This window comes from Geotrypetes seraphini, chromosome 6, assembly GCF_902459505.1.
Source record: "Geotrypetes seraphini chromosome 6, aGeoSer1.1, whole genome shotgun sequence".
Lineage (NCBI taxonomy): Eukaryota > Metazoa > Chordata > Amphibia > Gymnophiona > Dermophiidae > Geotrypetes > Geotrypetes seraphini.
The window spans coordinates 189,087,647-189,110,965 of record NC_047089.1 but is presented as its reverse complement, the minus strand read 5'-3'; the positions used below and the strand labels follow the sequence as shown (position 1 = coordinate 189,110,965).

Genomic DNA, 23,319 nt, shown 5'->3' with positions numbered 1-23,319 from the left:
TTTTCAAAAAATATATTTTGGAGGTACTTTTTGAGAATGAACATTTTGCCATTGCCAACTTTGGCCGACTAGCGCCCTACGTCCAAATCAGACTTAGACGTTTCTTTTGATTATGCCCCTCCACATGTATAGCCCTACGTCCAAATCAGACTTAGACGTTTCTTTTGATTATGCCCCTCCACATGTATAGCACTGCACTATAGAAATAATTAGTAGTAGCTTAAAATGGCAAACCATGGGCATGCTGAGGTATCTCATAGTAATTCTGACATGTGTGCTACCAATGTTCTTTTTGGCCAAGGAGTGGAGAGTTAATGTTTCTGTATTAATCAGTTAGTGTGTCTGCATTACCACATGCTAACTGGATTAGCACTTTAGTCTTACTGCCTACAAAATAGTAGGCAATAAGGGCTCCTATGCTAACATTTGTTAATGGCTATGCGCTGATGAGGAAAATTAGCATATGGCTGTTAATACAAAAACTAGGACAATTCAGCCATTTTACTGATTTGGTAAAAAAATGGCCTTAGTGCATGGGACAGCCCCATATAAGGGCGTACCAAGGCCTTTTTTACGGCAGTGCTGCATGGCCATGCACCTTTTAGCAGGAGGCCGCGCAGCCGTTAGCCCACTGCACAGCCGGTGGAGTCAGGACCAGTTCTGGTACCACTCTTCAATCTTGTGCAACTGCTGCTGCTTTCCTGAAGCAGCAGCAGTAAACTGAAACAAACTGGCTTCAGGACCTTCCCATACATACCCATAGCTGCCAGCTTGCCCTGTCCGATGCCACTTCTTCTGGGACAAAGCCAGCAGCTGCGGATATGTATAGAAAGATCCCACAGTCGTTTTTTCTTTGCCACTACTGCTGCTGCTTTGGGAGAGCAGCAGTAGAGGTTGGGATGCTAGAGGGCAGACGCTGGTGGGTGGGGAGAGAGAGGGGTAGACACTAGTGAAAGTGGGGTGGGAGGAGAGAGGGGGCAGAGTGGGGGTGGGGGTGGGGGTGTAGATTTTGTATAGAAGTAGGATGACAGATTTTATATAGAACAAGGGAGAGAGAGGGCAGATGTTGGGGGGTGGGATACAGAGAGGAGGGAGATGATGGAATGAGAAGTGAATGGCCAGAAAACAAAGGAAGAAAAAATAATTTTATTTGAATTCAGAATAAAGTAGTGTGGTACCCATGTTTATAAAGCTTAATAAATATAAATAGAAAATAGAATTAAGATAATATCTTTTCATTGAACTAATTTTAATACATTTTTGACCAACTGTCAGAGACCAAATCCTCTTTTCTCAGGTCAACTTGCTGTCAACTTACTGTCTTCACCTGGGGAAGGAGATGCTGGCTTCTGAGAGCTAACAGAGAAATGCTTTAAGTCCTTTCAATTAAATATCATCTTAAATTCCACTTTTTATTTGTATTGGTAATTCTTAATTTGTAATGTACAGTATGCATAATACTATCGGGGTAATGCAACAGAACTTTATGCTCACATCAACTCAGTCCTTTGCTTGTGAAATTTTTTTTTTGCTCACATCAACTCGGTCCTTAGAGGAAACGTTGGTGTCTGGCTACGCCTCTGATTTAAATCTGGCCCTAAATGTTGATTCTCTAGCCAACCAAATGTAAATAATATCAGAATGAGTTGCTTTCTTTGGCCGATGTCATCACAAAGGCATTCGGTAGAGCAAAATGTTTTGAAATGTTGCTCCTGCAATCCGTGGCGTTGTAAGGGGTGTGTGGAGGGGGTGGGGCGGTCTGCTATGGGCATGGTATGTGGTGGCACCCCTCCTCCTCCCTGCTCCCCCTTCCCACGCCTCCTCCTGCCATGTGCACGCCCCTTAACTTTGGTGCAAGCAGTCACCAACTTGCTGCCTGCGTCGGCTTTGGCGCTGTCTCTTGCGGGACCCACACCTAGGAAGTGATTATCAGAGAGAGCGCCAAAGCCGACAGGGGCAGCAAGTTGGTGGCTGCTTGCACCGAAGTTAATAAGGTACGGGGAAGGGGTGCATGCGTGTGGCGTGGGGGGGGCAGGGAAGAGGGCGAGAGAGGGGTGCCACTGCCCCAAACGTCGCTCACCCTCACTATGCCACTGTCTGCAATATCCCCAGCCAGCCTGAGGAATCCAACCTAGGCCCTGCTTAAGGCCATGTACAGTATTGCCACTGAACCATCAGCTTGGCCATTTACCTTTCCTACAATGAGGCTCCAATATGTTCACTTTAAGCCTGTAGAACTGCTCTAAACGTGTCTATGTATAATGGCCTTCTTCAGAAACGTCTCTCTAAGATGTGTTTCTTTGCAGAGAGTCAGGAGGAACAGGGTGACTGCTTTCTGAGCATTCTTTCCAGCCATGGCGAGGAAGGAGCAATATATGACTTCCATGGACACCCGATAAAACTAATGCAGATTTTCCACATGTTGTCACCAGATAAGTGTCGGGCACTTGCTGGAAAACCCAAACTCTTCTTCATCCAGGTAGGAGAAAGAGACACCATGAAAATGAAGCAGTGAACTGAAAGAAACAATGCTGGCCATTTGGCTTTCTCTCTTTCGTTTGAATATACAAGGGGGGGGGGGGGGGGGAGTGCTGAAAAGTACTCAGCCCAGCCAAGAAGAAAATGTGGTGGAGCCATGAAATTTACAAGTTATTCCACACTTTTCTTGACACTTTCATTTCATATCATATCCTTGAAACAAAAAGTGTCAAGAAAAGTGTGAAATAACTTGTAAGTTTCATGGCTCCACAACATTTTCTTCTTGGTTGGGCTGAGAAACTTTTCAGCAACCCCTCGTAAACATAACAGTAGATGAGGGCAGAAAAAAAGACTAAATGGAGCAGTCTGGTCTGCCCAATTGTTCCATCCATAATACTAAAGATATTTGCTGCTGATTTGATTGGTCCAGACTGTTCATAATATCTTAAATAACAGTATATACACAGATAGAACATGGGATATGTTGTTCTGGGTCTGCCCTATGGTCTTTCAAACCAATTTAGGCAGAGGTAGGGCCAGAACCAGGGATGGGTGAGAGGGGCAGCCACACCATACACAAAACTTAATGGAGCCAGAAAAATTACTGACACAACAGATGGAACATCAAATTTGTGTGAAGAGGCTCAAACTGGAGGGAATGAGGAACAGGGTGGGGCTTGAGGCAGGACTGGGAGCAGGGAGACAATGTGATTGCAAGCCCCCAAGTGTTACATGCCTACTTAAGTTCAGATTTCAGTTTATTTGGATGTACCTTACAAATCTTAATAGGAAATCCTATTTCCAGAGATACCAAGTTACCCAGTTCCAGTCTGAAGACTTTTTGTGCAATCCTGGTTTTAAATTTACATCCCAAGGCAAGGCGGGATTTATAGCTCCTGATCCTGATAATTGAAATTGGTGCTGCAAGTCCAATAATGCAGCAGGGTGAGAGGGTGGCCAAAAGTCTAGGACTGCTCAAAATATTCAATCTGGAACTGGGGTAACTTGTCATATCTGCATTTCATGTTGCTGCCTTTCATTAGACGGCAGACTTGTTCTGTTTATCAATAGAAACATTGCATTATATTTAGGGTTACCATATGGCTCCAGAAAAAGGAGGATGGATTAAGAAATCCGGGTTTTACTTCCATTATTTTCAGTGGAAGTAAAACCTGGATGTTTCAATTCATCCTCTTTTTTTTTTCTGGAGCCATAAATTAACCCTAATTATATTCAAATATAATTAGGGTTACTATGTCTTTTGGAACTTTGCTTGTTTTAAGACTTGTTATAAAACTTTGATACAAACTGCAAATAAAGGATTTGTGACCACAAGTTGGATTTGACATCTTCAGTGCCTTTATTTGCTGTGGGGTGTTTTTTTTTTTCATTTTGTTGGCACATGAACAGGCAAAGACACATTTTATATAAGGGGCAGGTCTCTCCTTGCCCAATTCTGCCCATTGAAATCAATGCTTTGAAACTCTGCACAGTGTAGGGTGTGTACAATTTTACTTTTAAGAGGAATGATGTAAAGGAAGGCAGCCAAATTTCAAGTTACAGGAGAATAATATTAGCCAATACTGGTTCGTCTTCTTTGAACACACAAACAGATACTCGCTTCTTTTATCATGAGGAAATTAGAATCACAAGTCCTACATGCAATTTAGCCTATCCTTTATGAGCTGGATTAATTAGACAATCCTAGTGTAATTGTGTGGGCAGGAAGCTGACAGGAATCACCAAATAAAACAAGAAACAGTGCCTGCTCCTTCTGACCTCAAATGTACCTATAACTCCATAAAGCAGAATGAGTGAGAAACATTTGCAGTGTATTTCTCGAGGATTAGAACGATGTCAGCTTGTATGTTGGGTGAGCCCTGAACATACTGGCATTCTGGATATGGCTCCAGAAAAAGGAGGACATATTGAGACATCCAGGCTTTACTTCCATTGCTTTCAATGAGGTAAAACCCAGATGTCTCAATCCGTCCTCCTTTTTCTGCAGCTGTGTGGTTACCCTAATCCTGGAGGAAAGAGTGGTGTCTGTCTCCTATATGTATGGAAGAAACACATAGTGCATCCAATCATCGGTGTTCACACAGGCAGCTTTGATAATATCAGCAATATAATATCTGTACATTAATTTTACAAGGACTTGGAAATAGCAATAGCTCACCTTAAAAAAAACAGATGACTTTACTCTTATAGCAATTGAATTAGCTTTCCAATGGAAGTCACTTATTGTGAAAGAGAACAAGTTAAAATCTATGGAGTCTACATTTCTTGAGGAATGGAGTTATACAAGCCTACAAGGCTCTTAAGCTGTGGCATTCCCCTTCAGTACTGAAGGGCTGGGGTTTTTAAGTAATCTGTAATAAATATGAGCGAGACAGATTTGTATGCATATTGCTTCCATTGTATAGAATCTCTCTTAGATACAGATTAGGAGTGTCCTGAATACAAAAGGTTTTTAATTTGGATTCAAATTAGGTTAGAGAAGTTTCATACCGTAGATGATTTAGCACGGAGTTCCAGAGGGAAGGCGCTGTAACTGAAAAAATGGTCGTACACATCGTATTAATGTGTCTTAGTGATGAGATTGAGAGCAAGTTTTGGGAGGTAGGGCGGAGGGACCTGTGAGAGTTGTATGGTATAAGGAATTTATTTATGAAATCCGGATAATTGGAGGAACGAGTTTTAAATGTCAGTAATAGGATTTTGTAGGTAATTCTGTTTTTCTACCGGAAGCCAGTGAGCTTTAAAATATGTCCAGGGCACAATTTGGATGTCTGGGGCTAGACCTGTTTTTAACAACAAATAAGTGTCAAAAAGCTGTCTAAACTGACCAGATGATCACTGGAGAGATGGTAAGCATGACCCCCCCCCCCAAAAAAAAAAAAAAAGTACAAAAAAGTAAATAAAACAGTACATACCTGCCTATATGACAGCTTCAGATGTTATGGCCAGTTCTAGTGAGCAGGTTCCTGGAATAGCCTAGTGGTTGGTGTAGTGAACCATTGAGATGGTGACTCAGGACCAAACTCCACTCCAACAGTGGAATTGAGAAACACAGTGGAATTTATGTGAGTCTTCCAAACCCCATCCTAATCTCACTGTAACCACATGTAGGTGTCACCTGCAGGCATATGGGCTATTGGTGTGGTTTACAGTGGGCTTTGGAGGGTTCACTATGCAATATAAGAAGACTATAGTGTGACATGTACCTGGGACATTTTATGTGAGGTTCACTGCAGTGCCTCCTAGGGTACCCCACTGCTCTGCTCTAGTAGTCTAGCCACACAGACATTAAGAATGTTGGTCTCTCCTACATCCTAATGGCTTATTTGGTGCATTGGTTTGGATTTTTTTTTGTTTTTAATGGTTCTAAAAGATAGAAGCATTGAGCACACGCATCCATTTTTAAAAAATAATAAGATATGCCCATTTTCAAACATTGCAAAAATGTCTGTTTGGTATTATATTTTTGCATGTGTTCCGCAAAACGTCTAAATTCACATTTAAACATCATATTGAAAATGCCCCTCTAATGCCCTTCTACCGTATACTTTACCAATTGATTTGAAAATGTGTGTTCAGAATAGATGAATTTTTAAAAATCCATTTCTCTTGTCAGTTTTGCATGTTTTTACTCCTAACACATGTGGATTTTCAAATATAAATTTTGAAGTTCCCCAAGCTCCATCAGATTATTCAGGAGAACAGCTTGTACTGGATATAAAGAACTTATTTGGTTTTGTCTTCTTCAGGCTTGTCGGGGACAAATGTTAGATGAAGGCATTCAGATAGAGGCAGACAGTGGAGTATCACAGGATGACAACTTTGCCCATTATTTAACCATTCCTGATGACACAACTGTTATGTTTGCAAGCAGCCCAGGTAAGCAAGCAAACAGACAAAAGGTCCATCCTTTTACTGGGCCAGTCCAATAAGGAAAACGAGCAAGACTAGTATGGTTTGAAAGGAATGCTAGTTGCAAATTCTGCCCTTATATGAGCTGTGGATAACCATGAGATGACCATCTCAATCATGAGATGACCGACCATGAGAAGACCTATCTTGAACGCCATAGTGGTTACAGTTGGCATAGCTAGGCAATGGTAACCAAACGCTCTTAAAGATGACCTAGTGATAATCATAGCATGACTCTTCTGTTTATGTTCAACCATTCTACCACAAGTCATCATACATGAGCTAAGAGACCAGCACAATTTTACAGGGCTCATAAATTCAATAAGTGTTGTTGGTTTTTTTTTTAAATGACCGATTTGTACACCATGTAAAATGTAGATGCAGCATTGTACAGAGTCATGTAATGGTCAGTTATCACTAAGGTGATGTGTTTCTCAGTGAGGGAGGGGAAGATGCTTCTAAATTAAAGTTTCAGATAAAAAGTTGTTGGATTGTTGGTTTAATCATGAATTGATAATGAATGTGATTTTTGGGCAGGCAGGATGAACTGTACATGTTGTTACTATGTAGAGAGAATAAACTAGAAGGCTTGAACTAAGAGAACAAGACCATAAGTGAAGAGGTTTAAAGTAGGTAAAGTTAAACTGAGAATTTTGATAGACCCGATGTTACTTTTGATGTTCTATTATAAATAACCTTGGGCCAGTTCTGTATATGATGCCTTAGGTGAATTTTCAGACAAGTACCCAGTGGCGTAGCAAAGGTAGGGGGCGCCCAGGGTGGTGGTGCCCCCATGCCACACTCACACCCTTCCTTCCCCATACCTCTTTAAATCTTCACCAGCGTGAGCAGATTCTCCGGCCTGCTGCTCGCGTGGCTTTCCCTCTGATGTCACTTTCTGGTCCTGTGACCTGGAAGTGATTTCAAAGGGAGCCAGGCCAGCATGAGCAGCAGGCTAGAGTAGGTGCTCATGCGGGTGAAGATTTTAAAGAGGTATGGCGGGGGTGGGGAAGGGAGGGTGCAAGCGTTGCATGGGGTGGGGGTGGGGGTGTGGATAGGTGCCGTGCCCCCACTAAGATGGCACCTTTCTTCAGAGGCAGCTCAAGGCCCTATCCATTGGCCATAGTTCAGCATCTCGTAATCTCTTCCCATCCCCATCCTGCTTCTAGCATCTATACTCCTCCCCTTTCTGCTTCTGAGCCACCCTACCTCCTCATAGTTCAACCCATCCTGAATCTAAAAGAAGAGTGAGTGCTTCATAAGTCAGGTAAGCACAGGATTGTATTCAAGTGCTGCCATGTCTCTCTCCTCCAACAAGAAATCAACCTCAGACAGGGGCAGGACATGAGAGTGCTTGAGTATGGACCTCTTTACAGGGTCTGTGTAAAGCAGTGTTTCTCAACTCGGTCCTGGAGTATCCCCTTGCCATTCAGGTTTTCAAGATAGCCACAATGAATATGCATAAAAGAAATTTGCATATAATAGAGGCAGTGTATGCAAATCAAGTTTATGCAAATTCAATGTGGATATCCCAAAAACCTGACTGGCAAGGGGGGTACTCCAGGACCGAGTTGAGAAACACTGGTGTAGAGCTTAGTCTTTAAGCCTTGGGTAAGTCTAGGAGGAGGGATGACTATGGTTACCAGATTTTCCCGAAGGCTAATCCAGACCCTTAGCATGCCCACAGGCCCACCCAGTTTTGGTCCATCCCCCCCCCCCAGCCCTGTCCCCAGATGGCATCCACGCATGTGCAGATGCCACCTCCCGACGCAATTTTTACAGGAAGCTTTTCAAAACCTATACAAAGTGCTGGGTTTTGAAAAGCCGTCCAGACCCCTGGACATGTCCTTGAAAAGGAGGACATGTCCAGCAAAATCCAGACATCTGTTCACCCTAGGGATGACTGAGAAAGGCTTTCTCACTTGCCAGAAAGGGATGGTAAATAAGACCAAGAATACAATAATGCCTCTGTTGCTCCATAGTACAACTTCACCTTGAGTATTATTGTATTCAATTCTGGTTGTTGTATCTCAAAAAAAGATATAGCAGAACTAGAAAAGGTTCAAAGAAGAACGATTAGAATGATAAAGGGGATAGAACTCCTCTCTTATGAGGAAAGGCTGAAAAGATTAGAGCTCCATGGAAAAGCAACAGCTGAGGGGAGATATGATTTAGTGGTGTAGAATGGGTCAGTGAATCTCTCTTACTCTTTCCAAAAGTACAAAGACCAGGGGACACTCAAAGAAGTTACATAGAAATCATTTAAAAACAAATTGCCATTTAAAAGAGGTTTGGACAAGTTTTTGGAGAAAAAGTCCATAGGCTGCTATCGAGGTAGAAATGGGGAAAGCCACTGCTTGCCCTGGGATCGGTAGCATGGGATATTGCTGCTGTGTGGGTTTCTGCCAGGTACTTGTGACCTGGATTGGCCACTGTTAGAAACAGGAGACTTGGCTAGAAAGACTATAGTTGGAAGTGAATGAAGGACCCAAAGGAGCTCTAGAACTGTTCTGATGCAGTGTTATGTTATCTTTTGCAACCATTAATTCTATGGACAATTTGCCTTTTATTTTCAATATTCTCCTATTGTACATACTTGTTAAGTACTGGAGTGCCCAGTAAAGGGACTTTTATTTTTTAAAGCCTCCAGCTATTCCTTTTTGCATTTTATTGTTTACTATGTAAAATATGTTCCTATTCAGTTTAGTAAGCTCATTCGTAAGAGGGGATCCTTAATATCCTCTGTTCCATGAGTAAGGTGCTGTAGTGCACATTTTGGCCACAGTCATCAACCTAGGGCTGACCCTCGGCCTTGACTAGTAAAGAGGCCACTATATAGGTTTGGATGTGATAAGATTACTGGGAACTAATTACTAAGTTTTGATATATGCATGATAAAGGGGGTTTACTGACTGATAGAAAGCAGACTAAAAAGATATATTTTAAGTAAAAGATAACCCCCCCTTTTACTAAACCTTGATAGCGATTTTTAGAGCAGTGGGCTGCACTGAATGCTGCACGCTGCTCCCGAAGCTTAGACGTTGCTTAGCGCAAATTTTTTTAAAGGACTTGGGTACCTATAATGTAGGTCTTTAAAACCCTGAATTGTTTTAGAGGCGTCTTAAGTTTTAAGTTAGACACCACTAAGCGTCTAAGTGTGAATGACATGCAATAGGCATCTAACTTTATGCGCCTATCTTTTTTAGGTACCAATTACAGAATCTGGCACTGAGTGCTAATTCCCCCCCCCCCCCCCGTGCCTGCTTTACGGCACCATTTATTAAATGCCGTGTAAAGGGTATATTCAGGAAATTACTCAAGACACAGCTATTTGTAGATGCTTTCTTCTAGTTAATAAGTGCCTTTTTGGGCAAAGCTGATGAACTATTTACGATCATCCTTATTATGGTTTTGGTTTCTAATAATGTTTTAACATGATTTTTTAGGATTATTTGTATGTCATGATGATTCTGTTTTTAAATTATGTATGTAACTTTGTGAACCGTATAGTTATAAATGGTATAGAAATTTCTAAAATAAAAATAAATATATTAACAAATCCCAAAAGCCAACCCCTCCCTCCCCCCATCATTCCAACCCTCTCTCCTTTAAAACCTGTACCCGTACGAGGCCAAATTAGTTTTCCTCTTTTGCATATCATTCCCCTGCAGGATGACTAGTGCCAGAGGTTGTTTTAAACTAGGTTAACCTTCTTTTTTCCAGGTTAGAAGTGGTGGAAATAAAGCTCAACGTTCTTCCTTGGCTTCCTCTCTCAGGTTATGCTGCTTTCCTAAACTTAGCGGGTTCCGTGTTTCTGCAGACGCTATGTAACCTGCTGGAAGCAGAGGAACGACATCTGGAACTGACCAGTCTACTGACTCGCATTAGCTACAGAGTGGCATATAAGTTCCAAGCACGTGGACAGTATAAGGGCATGAAGGAAATGCCCTGCTTTATCACCAACATGACACAAGACTTTTATCCTTTTTCCAAGTGCAAGACAGAGCGCAATAGCCAAGCTGCTGGAAGTTTAGCTTCAAAGTCACCTCCAGACCTGTCCTGTGATTAAAGGGTAAAGGATCATGGATTTGATGCGCCACCTTACTGTGGTACAACCAGTGTGTTTTAATTTATTATATGTAGGTACTGTTTCTAGTGGGCTTACAAGCTAAGCATAGGTGTCGGAACAGGGGAGGCCGCAGGGGCCATGGTCTTCCCCAAAACTGGTGTCCGCCCACCCTCCCGACTCCTAGGGTTTAACTTAAAATGATCGGGCAGCCACTGCCACGCAGCTTCAAGGAGCAGGCCTGCCCCCGGAAGTAGAATGAAGACTTCCGGGGGCAGGCCTTCTTCTTGATGCTGCATGGCAGCTGCTCAATCATTTAAAGTTGAAGCTGCTGCACGATTTGGCTGGGGCTAGGGCAGACCCCCCCCAAACAAGACAGCATTCCGCTGCCCCTGAAGCTAAGTATTTATACCTGGCCTAATGGAGTGTTAAGTGATTTGCCAAGGGTCACAGGAAGCTACAGTGGAGATTGAACCCAGTTTCCAAGCTTCTTAGGCTATGCACAAGCCATTAGGCTACTCCTATATGAAAAAGGCACAGCTGGAAAAAAATGAGTGTGTGTTAAGGAACATTTGTGAGAAGAGCGCCCTTAGAATGGTTCTATGTGTATTAATATTGAGTCACTAGATGAAAACTGCATGCCACAGTGTGACATGCATTGAAGAAGAAACTGTTGGACCCTACACCATACTATATCAAACATACTGTCTGTAGCCAGGTCACATTTTTTTGAGACAACACCACAGCTCGGAGCCAGAGCTGAGAGCCATGTTCAAATACCATTATTTATAAATGCCATGTTGTAGGAGGAATAAAGTTATAAGAGAAGTAAAATGAGAAGCAATGCCAAAATTCCAGACAAGCACTAGATGCTGCTGGGCAAAATGGCAGCCAGGTAAGGCTTGTGTTTGGTTCACGTGGCCTCAGACTGATTCAGTAGGGCAGGATGGGCCTGCCTTACCCAGAGTGCTCACACTTCTCGACCACCCTGCCTAGCTACCTCTTGCAACTGGCCTGTGCACCAAGTACAATGACAACATTGAAAGGCTATGTTGGTGCGGTTTCTCTGGTCAATTGCAGAAAATACAATGCTAGCATTACTGATGGCTCAGTCCAAGGACAACTTCAACATTGTTACCCAAGGTAGTTGATGCTGGGTTAATTTGCTTGAATTTTTGTTCTCTAAATCAGTATCACCAGCAATTTGATGTGTAGAGTAATAGTAGATGTATTCTAAAAAAACAGTAGTTCCTGAAAACGTGGCCTTTCTGTAGACATCGAAGATTGGAATTTAGTAGCTCTGCTCTAGATCTTATTCAGAGCTGCCACGATGCCCTGTTCCAACATGAAAATTTTAGACCAGTTCTGGATTTGACATCCCCCCCATATTGGTTCATGGTGGAACCTAGAGCACAGATTTCAGAGGATAGAAATGGGGTCTACAAATCACATACTGCTTTGGGATGTAAGTTTAAAACCAGGACTGGCCAAAAAGTCACGCTCCTAGTACTGGGTAACATAGCAGTTCTAAAATTGATAAAACATTAGGTCAGGACTACTCAGTTCCAGTCCTCAAGGTCCATGAGCAGGTCAGGTTTTCAGGATCTTCACAATGAGTATGCATGAAATACATTTGCATGTACTGCCTCTTTGGTATGCAAAACTCTCTCATGCATATTCATTGTGAAGATCCTGAAAACCTGGCCTGCCTGGCGAGGACCAAAACTCAGTAGCCCTGTATTAGATCATCCTCAATGCTTCCCTATTTGTAGCTTGTTAAACAGATGCAGGGAAGTCAAGTAGGTTACCCAAACTCATGCAAAGCCAACTGAATTCATTTTGGACTTCAACCTGCTAGTTCTCTTCACTCCCCATGCTCACTTCTATAGCACAAGGGAAACTAATAAAGGCAGATAAACATGTGACTGCCCTGGACCAAATTTGCTTATGGGGAGCTTTTCCCAAGGAATTAGAACAGCAAAAGCAAACAGGAGCAATTAGCATGTGCCTTGAGTCCCACTGGAGCTTTGCTATGGGACTTCTGCTTATCTCCTCTGGTGCTTTTGTGTAACCATAGAGTTCTTCATACTCTTTATTACATGTATCTCTGTGGCAGTCAGCTAGACTCAGCCTCCCGCCAATACTGCCTTTGCTATCGAGCCCTAGACCTTCTCATTCTCACAGTCCTTTTTGTTGTGTGGTGTCAGTCCAACATGTTCCTGTCACACAATCTTCTTTTATTCATGAATGAAGAAACAGGTCCCACAAGGCTCCCATGCTTTTGAAGGAAAAATTGTCAGTCTATTGTGTTTTCCCAAAATCTACATAACTATTGATAGCTCTGGACCCCCCTCCCAGTAAGATTATCCAGAATCTCTTCCTTTTGTAATCCCCAAGGTATTGGCGGAATAAAAGAAACTAATGTAATGTTATCCATGTGGTGCTGTAACAGTATTACGACACAGATTCTGCTACCTTTATATTAATCTAAGGTAAGAATTTGCTAGAGATAATGATGATATGTTTGAGCTTCAGATGTCAGAGAGGTTGCTAACAGTCAGCAGAATGCTTTACTCCAGTGGCTCCCAAACTTGGTGTCTTGGAGGCATACCATTCGGGTTTTCAGGACACCCACAATGAATATTCATGAGAGTGATTTGCATGCAGTGGAGGCAGTGCATGCAAATATCTCTCATGAATATTCATTGTGGATATCCTGAAAACCTGACTGGCTGGAGTGCCTCCAGGACCAGGTTTGGGAACCACTACCGAAAACAAGAGGGAATTTGTGCTGCTCTTGTCGTGCTTGGAGGACATGGCAAATATCTTCTGAATCATTTTACTTGGGTGGTTACTAAAAAGACAGTGTGTCTTGTTGTAATAAAGAAAACTGTAATATATAATTTAATATTAAAAAGTTTTATTTATATTTTTATATAGTTTTCTATGCTGTGCCTGCAATACTTCCATTACTATTACCAAGAGAAATAAAATAAAAAAAAAAATGATATTGAATCTATATTTGTGAGTTTCCTGTTGTCATTTATTTATTTAAAACACATATACAGTTCTCCCTCCAAATTCACAGGTTTAGAACTTGTGGCTTTGGCTATTCGTAAGTTTCTAAACCCTAACCAACTCCCGCCTTCCGGACCTTTCCACACCTTTTCCTGGTGGTCTAGCGGTAAAATGGGGCAGGAGCGATCTTCCTATGCTCCTGCCCCGTGCAGAGCCGTCAACAAAAATGGCTGCCGTGAGTTCCCGCTGTAGTCTCGTGAGACCACGGGAACTCATGGCAGCCATTTTTGTTGATGGCTCTGCACGGGGCAGGAGCATAGGAAGATCGCTCCTGCCCCGCTTTACAGCTAGACCACCAGGTAAGGCGTGGAAAGGTCCAGGAGGCAGGAGGGTGGTGGGGGTGGGTCACAGTTGGCCCTGAAAGTTATTCACGGGCTGGGTCTGCCCCTAACCTCCCACTTAAGCGGATCACAATAGAACCCCAAATATAATCATAAGATAAAACCACCAAAAAACAATATAAAACATAATACAGATAACATTTCTATTAATAACTTCCCCCACCCCTTCCTTTTACAAAAGTACGGAAAAAGTTTTTAGTACCGGCCAGTGAGCTGATTGCTCTATGCTGCTCCAACGCTCATAGGAACTCTATGACCGTCAGATCAGCACAGAGCATTCAGTGCGCCAGCCAGCGCTAAAAATCCCTTCCACGCTTTTGTAAAAGGGAGAGGGGGAGGGGTTCATTCCTTTAGTCAGTGCTTCTTAACCACTTAAAAAAAGCTTCTATAAAGAGATGTTTTTAACAATTTTTTGAAAGTTATTATTCATTCTCAATTGTCCAACCAGATTCTTTTAAAGCTTCACCCCTGCCACCGAAATAGCCATAGTTTAAAGTTTATTTATTTGTATCCTGCCTTGCACAAAGCAGGTCACACCAAATACATTCATAATTATCATCATAACAATACATGTACAAAAACAATCACAGACAATAAAACAATTAAGCGCCCAGCGCCCCAACGTACAATCCAAGATTCAGGCCCCATACTTCATTTGACAAAAAAGGTGCCTTTTTAGCAATCTTTAACCCTTCCTACCAATATCAACTCGGGCTGCCAAAATACATTGTTCAGGTGCTACAAGTTGCTCAGAACGCTGCTGCATGTACAGTCATGCGAGCCTCCAGGTTTGATCAGGTTACACCCATTTGTACTGGTTGCCCATTAATGCAAGTATTAAAATTAAGGTCTTGTGCCTGATTTTCAAGCTTTTGAATGATGATGGGCCTTTGATTCTTCAATCTATGTTACAGTATTATCAGCCATTACGAGTGTTACGATCTATGGCCAAGCTGTGTCTGGATGGGCCATCTTTGAGTGTGGTGAGACTCTTGGGGCAACGGAGGGCTATGTTGATGATACAAGGTGCATTGTATTGGAATGAGTTGCCCATGGAGAAGAGAAGTCTGACAGGGATTCTGCAGTTTAGGAAGATGTTAAAAACTAGGTTTTTTGAACAAGCGTTCCTTTCCTAAAATTTTATGTTTTTGATACACTTTTTTTTTTTTTTTTTTGTAAATCTTTATTGACATTTCAAACTTTATAATGTATACAATTGAAGAATCAGAAAAAACTGTATGAAAATACATTGTTATCATCACATTATTACATTGAACAATTTTTTTATCCCCTTCTTATCTTAATTATAAACAATAATATTATATATTATACCATCAATATAATAATAAAAAATAATAATTTTACTCTTCCAAATAAATATTCCACCCCCACCCTCCCACCCTCCCTGGATGTGTAAAGGAATCTAATGAGGAAAAAAATCATACACTTTCTGACTGTGGTTAGTTTTGATTGCAGTAGTTTCTACTATCAGCTGTTTGTATAACTTTTATTGTTATTGTTATTTTTTTCCCGTTTTCTATACCGTTCTCCCAGGGGAGCTCAGAATGGTTTACATGAATTTATTCAGGTACTCAAGCATTTTTCCCTGTCTGTCCCAGCAGGCTCACAATCTATCTAATGTACCTGGGGCAATGGGGGGATTAAGGACCTCTTCTATTAAACTGCGCTAGCAGTTTCTAACCCGGGGAGCCACGCTGAATGGCCCGCTCTGCTCCCGATGCTTATAGAATTCCTATGAGTGTCGGGAGCAGGGCGGGTCATTCCTCGTGGCTCTCTGCGCTAAAAATTGCAGTTTAATAGAAGAGGCCCTAAGTGACTTGCCCAGGGTCACAAGGAACAGTGCGGGTTTGAACCTACAACCTCAGGGTGCTGAGGCTGTAGCTTTAACCACTGCGCCACATGCATGTTTTATTATTACCTGCCTAGAATTGCAGGATATATAAATTTTAAAATAGAAATAAACTCCATTGTTGCAAAAGTCAAAACTAGTCCATGACACATCACCCAATCATTAATTGCATACAAATAGGTCAATCTATCCTTCAACTTACTTTGCCAATCTGACAAAGGAAAGAAAAATTGTACATTACCAGCATACACACCTTTTACATGCCCTTAGATGTCCTGGAGGGTGAGTAACCTGAAAGATGTCTAAAAACCTAATTTCAAAAATCGGCACTTGGACGCTCTGACAATTAAAACGTTCAAGTGCCAGTTTATGCCATTTTTTTTGGATGTCTGCACTTTTTGAAAATGAGCCCTGTAGTCTCCACAGCCCACACATTCTGGCAGCTCATGGCCAACAACTCCCATTAGTGATATACATTTAAGCTACTCTAGTTACAGCTTGGGGACCTCACACTTCACTAAAAACATGAAATACATTTGTAGATAATGAAAATTGCAATATACAGTAGAATAATAATAATGATTATTGTTGACTATTGTGGTTTGTTTTATATTATTTAAAAATGTGATTATTAAATCTAAAATGTGCTTCCTACTTCATTGAGGAGGTCTCGTAAATATTATAGCTTAGTGACACGATATGAATAAATCCAGTCTTGCATTGGGTTGAAGCTTTGAATCCTTTAGATCACAGTTCTTCAACCGCCGGTCCGCAGAAAATTCCTGCCGGTCCGCACAGGACCGGCGAGATCAACTTCTTTAATTTCCTGCTGGTCCGCGCAGGACCTGCAAGATCGAGGAGCTGTCGTTCACGCAGGGCCGGAGAGATAATAGGGAGCCTCACACTGTGCTTTCTCCCCTCCCAGCGGCTCTCCTTACAAACGTAGCAATTGAAGAAGGAAGCCTTGAAGCTTTTACTGAGTCAGGCCGCCTCTGATGATGCAACTTCCGCTTTCCTCAGAAGCGGTGCAACCCAACAAAAGACCCGAGGCTGCCTTACTGAATCGCAGTGCTGGCAAGTAAGGAGAGTTGCCAGGAGGGGAGAAAGCTGCTGGGCATGGTGAAAAAAAAAAAAAAGGGACAGCTGCTACTGGACCTGGAGAGGGAGAAGGAGAGATGCTGCTGGGAGGGGAGGAGGGAAAGGAGTCTGGGAGGCTGCTTGGTAAGGGGGGAAAAAGGGACAGCTGCTACTGGACCTGAATAGGGAGAAGGAGAGATGCTGCTGGGAGGGGAGGAGGGAAAGGAGTCTGGGAAGCTGCTGGGCATGGTGAAAAAAAAAAAAGGGACAGCTGCTACTGGACCTGGATAGGAAGAAGGAGAGATGCTGCTGGGAGGGGGGAGGGAAAGGAGTCTGGGAAGCTGCTGGGTAAGGGGGGAAAAGGGACAGCTGCTACTGGACCTGGAGAGGGAGAAGGAGAGATGCTGCTGGGAGAGGAGGAGGGAAAGGAGTCTGGGAAGCTGCTGGGCATGGTGAAAAAAAAAAAAAAGGGACAGCTGCTACTGGACCTGGATAGGGAGAAGGAGAGATGCTGCTGGGAGGGGGGAGGGAAAGGAGTCTGGGAAGCTGCTGGGTAAGGGGGGAAAAGGGACAGCTGCTACTGGACCTGGAGAGGGAGAAGAAGAGATGCTGCTGGGAGGGGAGGAGGGAAAGAAGTCTGGGAAGCTGCTGGGCATGGTGAAAAAAAAAAAGGGACAGCTGCTACTGGACCTGGATAGGGAGAAGGAGAGATGCTGCTGGGAGGGGAGGAGGGAAAGGAGTCTGGGAAGCTGCTGGGCATGGTGAAAAAAAAAGGGACAGCTGCTACTGGACCTGGAGAGGGAGAAGGAGAGATGCTGCTGGGAGGGGAGGAGGGAAAGAAGTCTGGGAAGCTGCTGGGTAAGGGGGAAAAAGGGACAGCTGTTACTGGACCTGGAGAGGGAGAAGGAGAGATACTGCTGGGAGGGGAGGAGGGAAAGGAAAGGGAAGAGAGTTACTGCTGGACAGGGGGAGGAGGGAAGGGAGAATAAAAAAGGAAGGAAACAGCTTGCAGGGAGATTAGAGGAGGGAAAGGGGAGAGACAGGAATGAGATGGGAAGGGGGGTCAATAGAGAAATTGAGAGGGACAAAGATGCTAGATCTGGTATAGGAGAGATACAAATGAAGAGAGCAGTGAAGCTGGAGTGAATCGTGTAAAAAGGAGAGAGGGGCATAGGCTGGATGGAAAGGGGAGAGGGGCATAGAAAGAAGACAAATACCATATGGAAGAGGGAGAGGGAGAGGTCAGACAGTAGATGGAAGGGGCAGATGCTGGATTGAAGAGACAGAGAGGGAAGACGCTGGAAGGAAGAGAGTGAAAAGAAGATGAAAGCAGAAACCAGAGACAACAAAAGGTAGAAACAAATAATTTTATTTCTATTTTGTGATTAGAATATATCAGATTTGAAATATATATCCTGCTAGAGACATAACTGGGGACTGCAGTATTCTGTTAGCATGATATTTCTATAAACTTGGCTTGTTCAGTTTTCTTGATAGTAGAGGGGATATATGTGAAGGGGAGGGGAGACAGGGGTTTTGTTGGTCCGTGCTCTGTATATTTGTATTTATAAAATCACAATTGTTCAGAATATTGTTTCTTTTTATACTTTAATAAAATACGTTCAATATAAAATCATAATTGCGGCTTGTGCAGATGGGATCAGATGGTTTGCGGGGACCGAGCTCGCGGAGATGGAGCGTAAACGGGGTTTTTAAATTTTTAGTCCTAGTAGTTTGCCGGTCCACAAAATAATTCTTTTATTTCTGCCGGTCCACGGGTGTAAAAAGGTTGAAGAACACTGCTTTAGATATCCAGTTAGGTTTCTGCTCTCCATTCATAGGTGCTGTTTGTCATCTCTCTGTCTCCAGTCTTCTTGGTTCCTTCAGCTTTGCCTGCCATCATGAAATGAATCTGTAAGTGTCCAGAATTTGTTCTCATTGGTAAGCTACACTAAGGGCAGTTTGCTTCTCCATGGGCATGCAACACACCAGAGATTAAACCAGCGTTCATTTCCACAAGCCTGAGAGCAACAGATGATCCAGGGGCTCTTGCCACAATCGATACTACATTGAACATGGGTACAAAGGTGGCTAATTCTTGTTTGTGTTGAAAAGATTATCTGATTTATTTCTAATCATGTAGACAAGGGTGTGTTCTGCAACTGACCTTTATAGTTATGACACGTTTGAGGCTTAATAATGTAAAAATGACAAAATACATCTAAGATAACTCTGTGTCATAAAGTACATTCCAAAGGTGTGTCATTTTCAGCTTTTAAAAGTATTGACAGGAAGCAGCACCACAGCTTCTTCTTGACCCTGAGCTACTCTCCTAGGCTCACATCTAATAATAATAATAATAATAATAATAATAGCTTTATTTATATCCCACCATACCTTACAGCGAGAATACATCAAAATACACAGCATGAAAATACATCAGCATACACAGCAATTATCATCTATCAAATCAGTAAAAATTTAAACAAATGTTTCAAATAGATGAGTTTTCAGTGATCTTCTAAATGTTTGGTAAGAAAATGAATTCTGAAGTAATTCACTTAAGGTTTTGCCTGAAAAGATAATGTTTTATCAATATATCTTTTAAACTGGCATCCTTTGTAAGTTGTAAATGAAAACAAAGACATTCTACGTATAAAACAAGTTTTATTTAAAAGAACAAAATGTTTCATAAGATAAATAGGAGCAATAATAAGATAGACACATTTCACCATGTTTGTATTCTCTTTGGAGGCATTATGGTGAAACTATGAGCCTCAGTGGCAGAAAACCAACCCATTTGAAGAGACATTGGTCCATCATCCCCTATGACTTATTGCTGCCTGTTGCATTCCGCCTTCCCCCTTCTGGCCATTCGATTATCCCGTCACCGTCTGTCAGTTCACCATCTTCTCCTTTCCCTTCCCTCCTTATGTTCCTTAGCAGTAACTAATCTTAGAGTTTTTTTTTATTTGGAACTATAATTGTTTTAATCCATATATTGCAACTTAGGCTTCCGTCTCTTTTCTTTTTTTTAATGTATATCACCTTTTCTTTTCTTCTAGCACTTTTCTTCATTTGTTTATGAATATTCTTGTAAAGTTACATGGAAATACTTTTTAAAAGCAATAGGAGGACATTCCTTTTCACTCAGAGAATAGTTAAACTCTGCCAGAGGTTGTGGTAAGAGCAGATAGCGTAGCTGGTTTTAAGAAAGGTTTGGACAATTTCCTGGAGGAAAAGTCCATAGTCTGTTATTTGAGAAAGACATGGGGGAAGCCACTGCTTGCCCTGGATCGGTAGCATAGAATATTGCTACTCCTTGGGTTTTGGCCAGGTACTAGTGACCTGGATTGGCCACCATGAGAACGGGCTACTGGGCTTGATGGACCATTGGTCTGACCCAGTAAGGCTATTCTTATGTTCTTATGTAATAATAAAAACAGAAGGGATTTCTGGCCCATCTTTGTGTGAAATTAATGGCCACCTGCCAACCTTTCAAAGATAATGTTTAAGGCCCAGATGCACATTGAACTTGGGTGCAAAGTAAAGTACTGTGACACCATGGTACAAAATACCATGGTGGGGGCAATTTTTCTATTACTAGCGATGCTCAGCATAATAGCATACAAATTAAAGTATATGCATGCAGTGGCATAGTGAGGGTAGGAGGAGCCCAGGATGGTGGCACACCGCTGCGCCTTCATCTCCATCTGCTCCTTCTCTGTCCCCCCTCCTTTTGAGCCCCTTCACATCACATGTGCACCCTCCCTTCCCCCGTACCTCTTTAAATCTTCACCAGCATGAGCAGCTTCTCCAGCCTGCTAGATGTGCCAGCGTTGGCTTTCCCTCTGATGTCATTTCCAGGCCCTGTTTGACTAGAAAGTGATTTTAGAGGGGATCCAGGCTGGCCCGAGCAGGAGGCTGGAGAAGTTGTTTGCACTAACAAAGATGTAAAGAGGTACAGGTGGAGGGCTTAGGGGTGGGGTGGGGTGAAGAGGTGTCAACACCACTACCAAGATTGCGCCTGGGGTGGTCCACCCCCCACCCTCTCACTACGCCACTGTATGCATGCTATTTGTATAGAGAATTGTTGGTAAAAGGGTGCAGGAACTGTGCCTGCTCTCCCTATCTTGATCAACTGAGCTACAAGACTCCCCGAGGCCGGCGGTGGCTTCGGGGCTTCTTCTGATGCTCAGCTGTTCGAGGAAGAAGAGCAGGTGTTTTTGTTTTTAAATGGGCACAGATGTGAATGTCTTCCTGCTCAAACAGCTGAGCAGTAGGAGGCCTGATTTGGAACTTCCCTTGCCGCTCAGCTGTTCAGGCTTCCCCTGCCGGCTCTGCACATGTATTAGTCGCTTTTCAATGATTGATCGCATGGGAATATGGCAGACCTCTGTGAAACTCATTTGCATGCAAAATTGTTTCAACTTTGATCACCGTTTTCAAATCGGACAATTTATCAGCACCACAGCGACCCATAGGATTTTAACGGCGATTATAGAACGTCTGGACTCTGTTGATACAGTTTGCATGGGAAACAATGTGTTTCCCTGCTGTGCATTACATAAGCTCCTTGTAATGCATTAACATAGGATTCTTGGTGGCTGCTAAGACAATTGGTAGCAGCCAGAGATAACCCTTTGTGTATCGGCAGGAGAATTTCCTTGCAAGTAAGACAGGTTAAAACTAGGAAACCTTTTGTGTATCGGGGCCTGAGGCCAGGATTCTCAAAAACCCACGTTAAAAAGCAATGGTCTGCTCATGCAGCCGTTTTGATAGCGAATCTAAAAAAGTGAGACATTCTCAAAAAATCATGCATGCAAATGAGGTCGGTGGACAGCAGCAAAGATTCGCTAAATTTGCATGTGCTCATCGCAAGTGATAACAATGGGCATATACGTAGAAAAAACATGTCAAGAACACCCCCCCTCCAAAACATAACAATAGCAGGAGAGATGTCAACCAACAACTCCACCCCCTGAAGCAGGAGAGATGCCCACACTCTCCCGCTGCCCTAAAAGCCCCGCAGCGACCCCCCTGCAGCTGGAGTGATGCCCACACTCTCCCGCTGCCCTAAAATCCTGGCTGCAACCTGACCCGACCCCTCCCTCTGCACGGGAGAGATGCCCACAATCTCCTGCTGCCCTAAAATCCCCACTGTGACCCGACCCAACCCACTCCTCTTGCAGTGGGAGAGATGCCCACACTCTCCCACTGCCCTAAAATCCCCACCAAAACCCAACTCCTCCTGCAGCGGGAGAAATGCCCACACTCTCCCGCTGCCCTAAAATCCCCACCAAGACATGACCCAACCCCCCTCCCCTTGCAGTGGGAGAGATGCCCACACTCCCCCACTGGCAAGTAACCCCCCTTACCTCAAATACGCTGATTCCCTCCTTCCAGCTGCCTGTGTCGTCTAAAATGGGACTTCCCCTCCCCGGTGCATCTTGGAATGCACCATTGAGGGGCATGCACCAGGAAGGGGCCTAAGGTTCTGATTGGCCCGAACACTCCATAGGAGGGGCCTTAGGCATCCGGGCCAATCAGAGCCTTAGGCCCCTTCCCAAGATGCACTGGGGAGGGAGAGTCCCATTTTAGATGACACAGGTAGCTGGGAGGAGGAAGTCAGTGTCCTTCTGGGTCATCTATTTGAGGTAAGGGAGAGGGGTGCAGCGGGGATGGAGGAAGGGGGTCACTTGCCAGCGAGGGAGAGTGGGCATCTCTTCCACTGCAGGAGGGGGTTGTATCATGGCGGGGACTATAGGGCAGCAAGAAAGTGTGGGCATCTCTCCTGCTGCATCTCAACATAGGGGCTTTCTAGTAGTCTCTGACACTGACCGGCATCCCTGTACCAGTCGCTTATTTTTGTTACCAAAAGCCAATGCCACTTTTTGAAAATGGCTCAACATTTTTTAAGAATCCACCGGAGGGCTCATTTCAATGTTGAAGAGCCCATTTGCATGTCAGTGTCAGAGACTGCTAGAAACCTCGCTAAAGACAGAGATAATCCCTTTTAAAATCCGCTGCTAAACTGCGTACAGGCTAAACCACTGGAAAACAGTTTAGCGACTGCATTAAACTTTTGAGAATCTGGGCCTCAGTCTATTATAAAAAAAATCTCTGTTGTATAAAGTTGGAGGGTCCAGAAGTGCTAAGCCAGTTAATAGCTAGTACGGTGTCCTATAAACATTTCAGAAAGCTCCGGAAAATGTATCCATTTGATAAATTCTTATAAGAGATTATCTGTATTGAACAATTTTGAATTGTAATTCCTGAGAATGTCCCAGCTTCTTTAAGTTGTAAACTGCATAGAACTGGAAGGTAATGCAGTATAGAAATGATAATGTAATGTAATGTACATAATGTATCTGAGTTTTAGCTTGAGAAACAATAACCACAAGCATTACAGTAATTTATTCAGGAAAGAGATAAAGTCTACAATGTGTTTGTTTGACCTGAGAAGTCCGGGTATA

General features: G+C 43.1%; 1 protein-coding gene across 1 annotated transcript in view; it reads left to right on the top strand.

Annotated features, from left to right (window-relative positions):
* Positions 1–10,691, top strand: part of LOC117362930 (caspase-3-like) — a 35,507-nt gene extending 24,816 nt beyond the window's left edge. The window contains exons 3-5 of the mRNA XM_033950021.1: positions 2,307–2,479; positions 6,249–6,378; positions 10,188–10,691. Coding sequence (XP_033805912.1) covers positions 2,307–2,479; positions 6,249–6,378; positions 10,188–10,480 — 596 coding nt within the window. The 3' untranslated portion in view covers positions 10,481–10,691. The remainder of the gene's footprint in view (positions 1–2,306; positions 2,480–6,248; positions 6,379–10,187) is intronic.
* Positions 10,692–23,319: the final 12,628 nt, after the last annotated feature.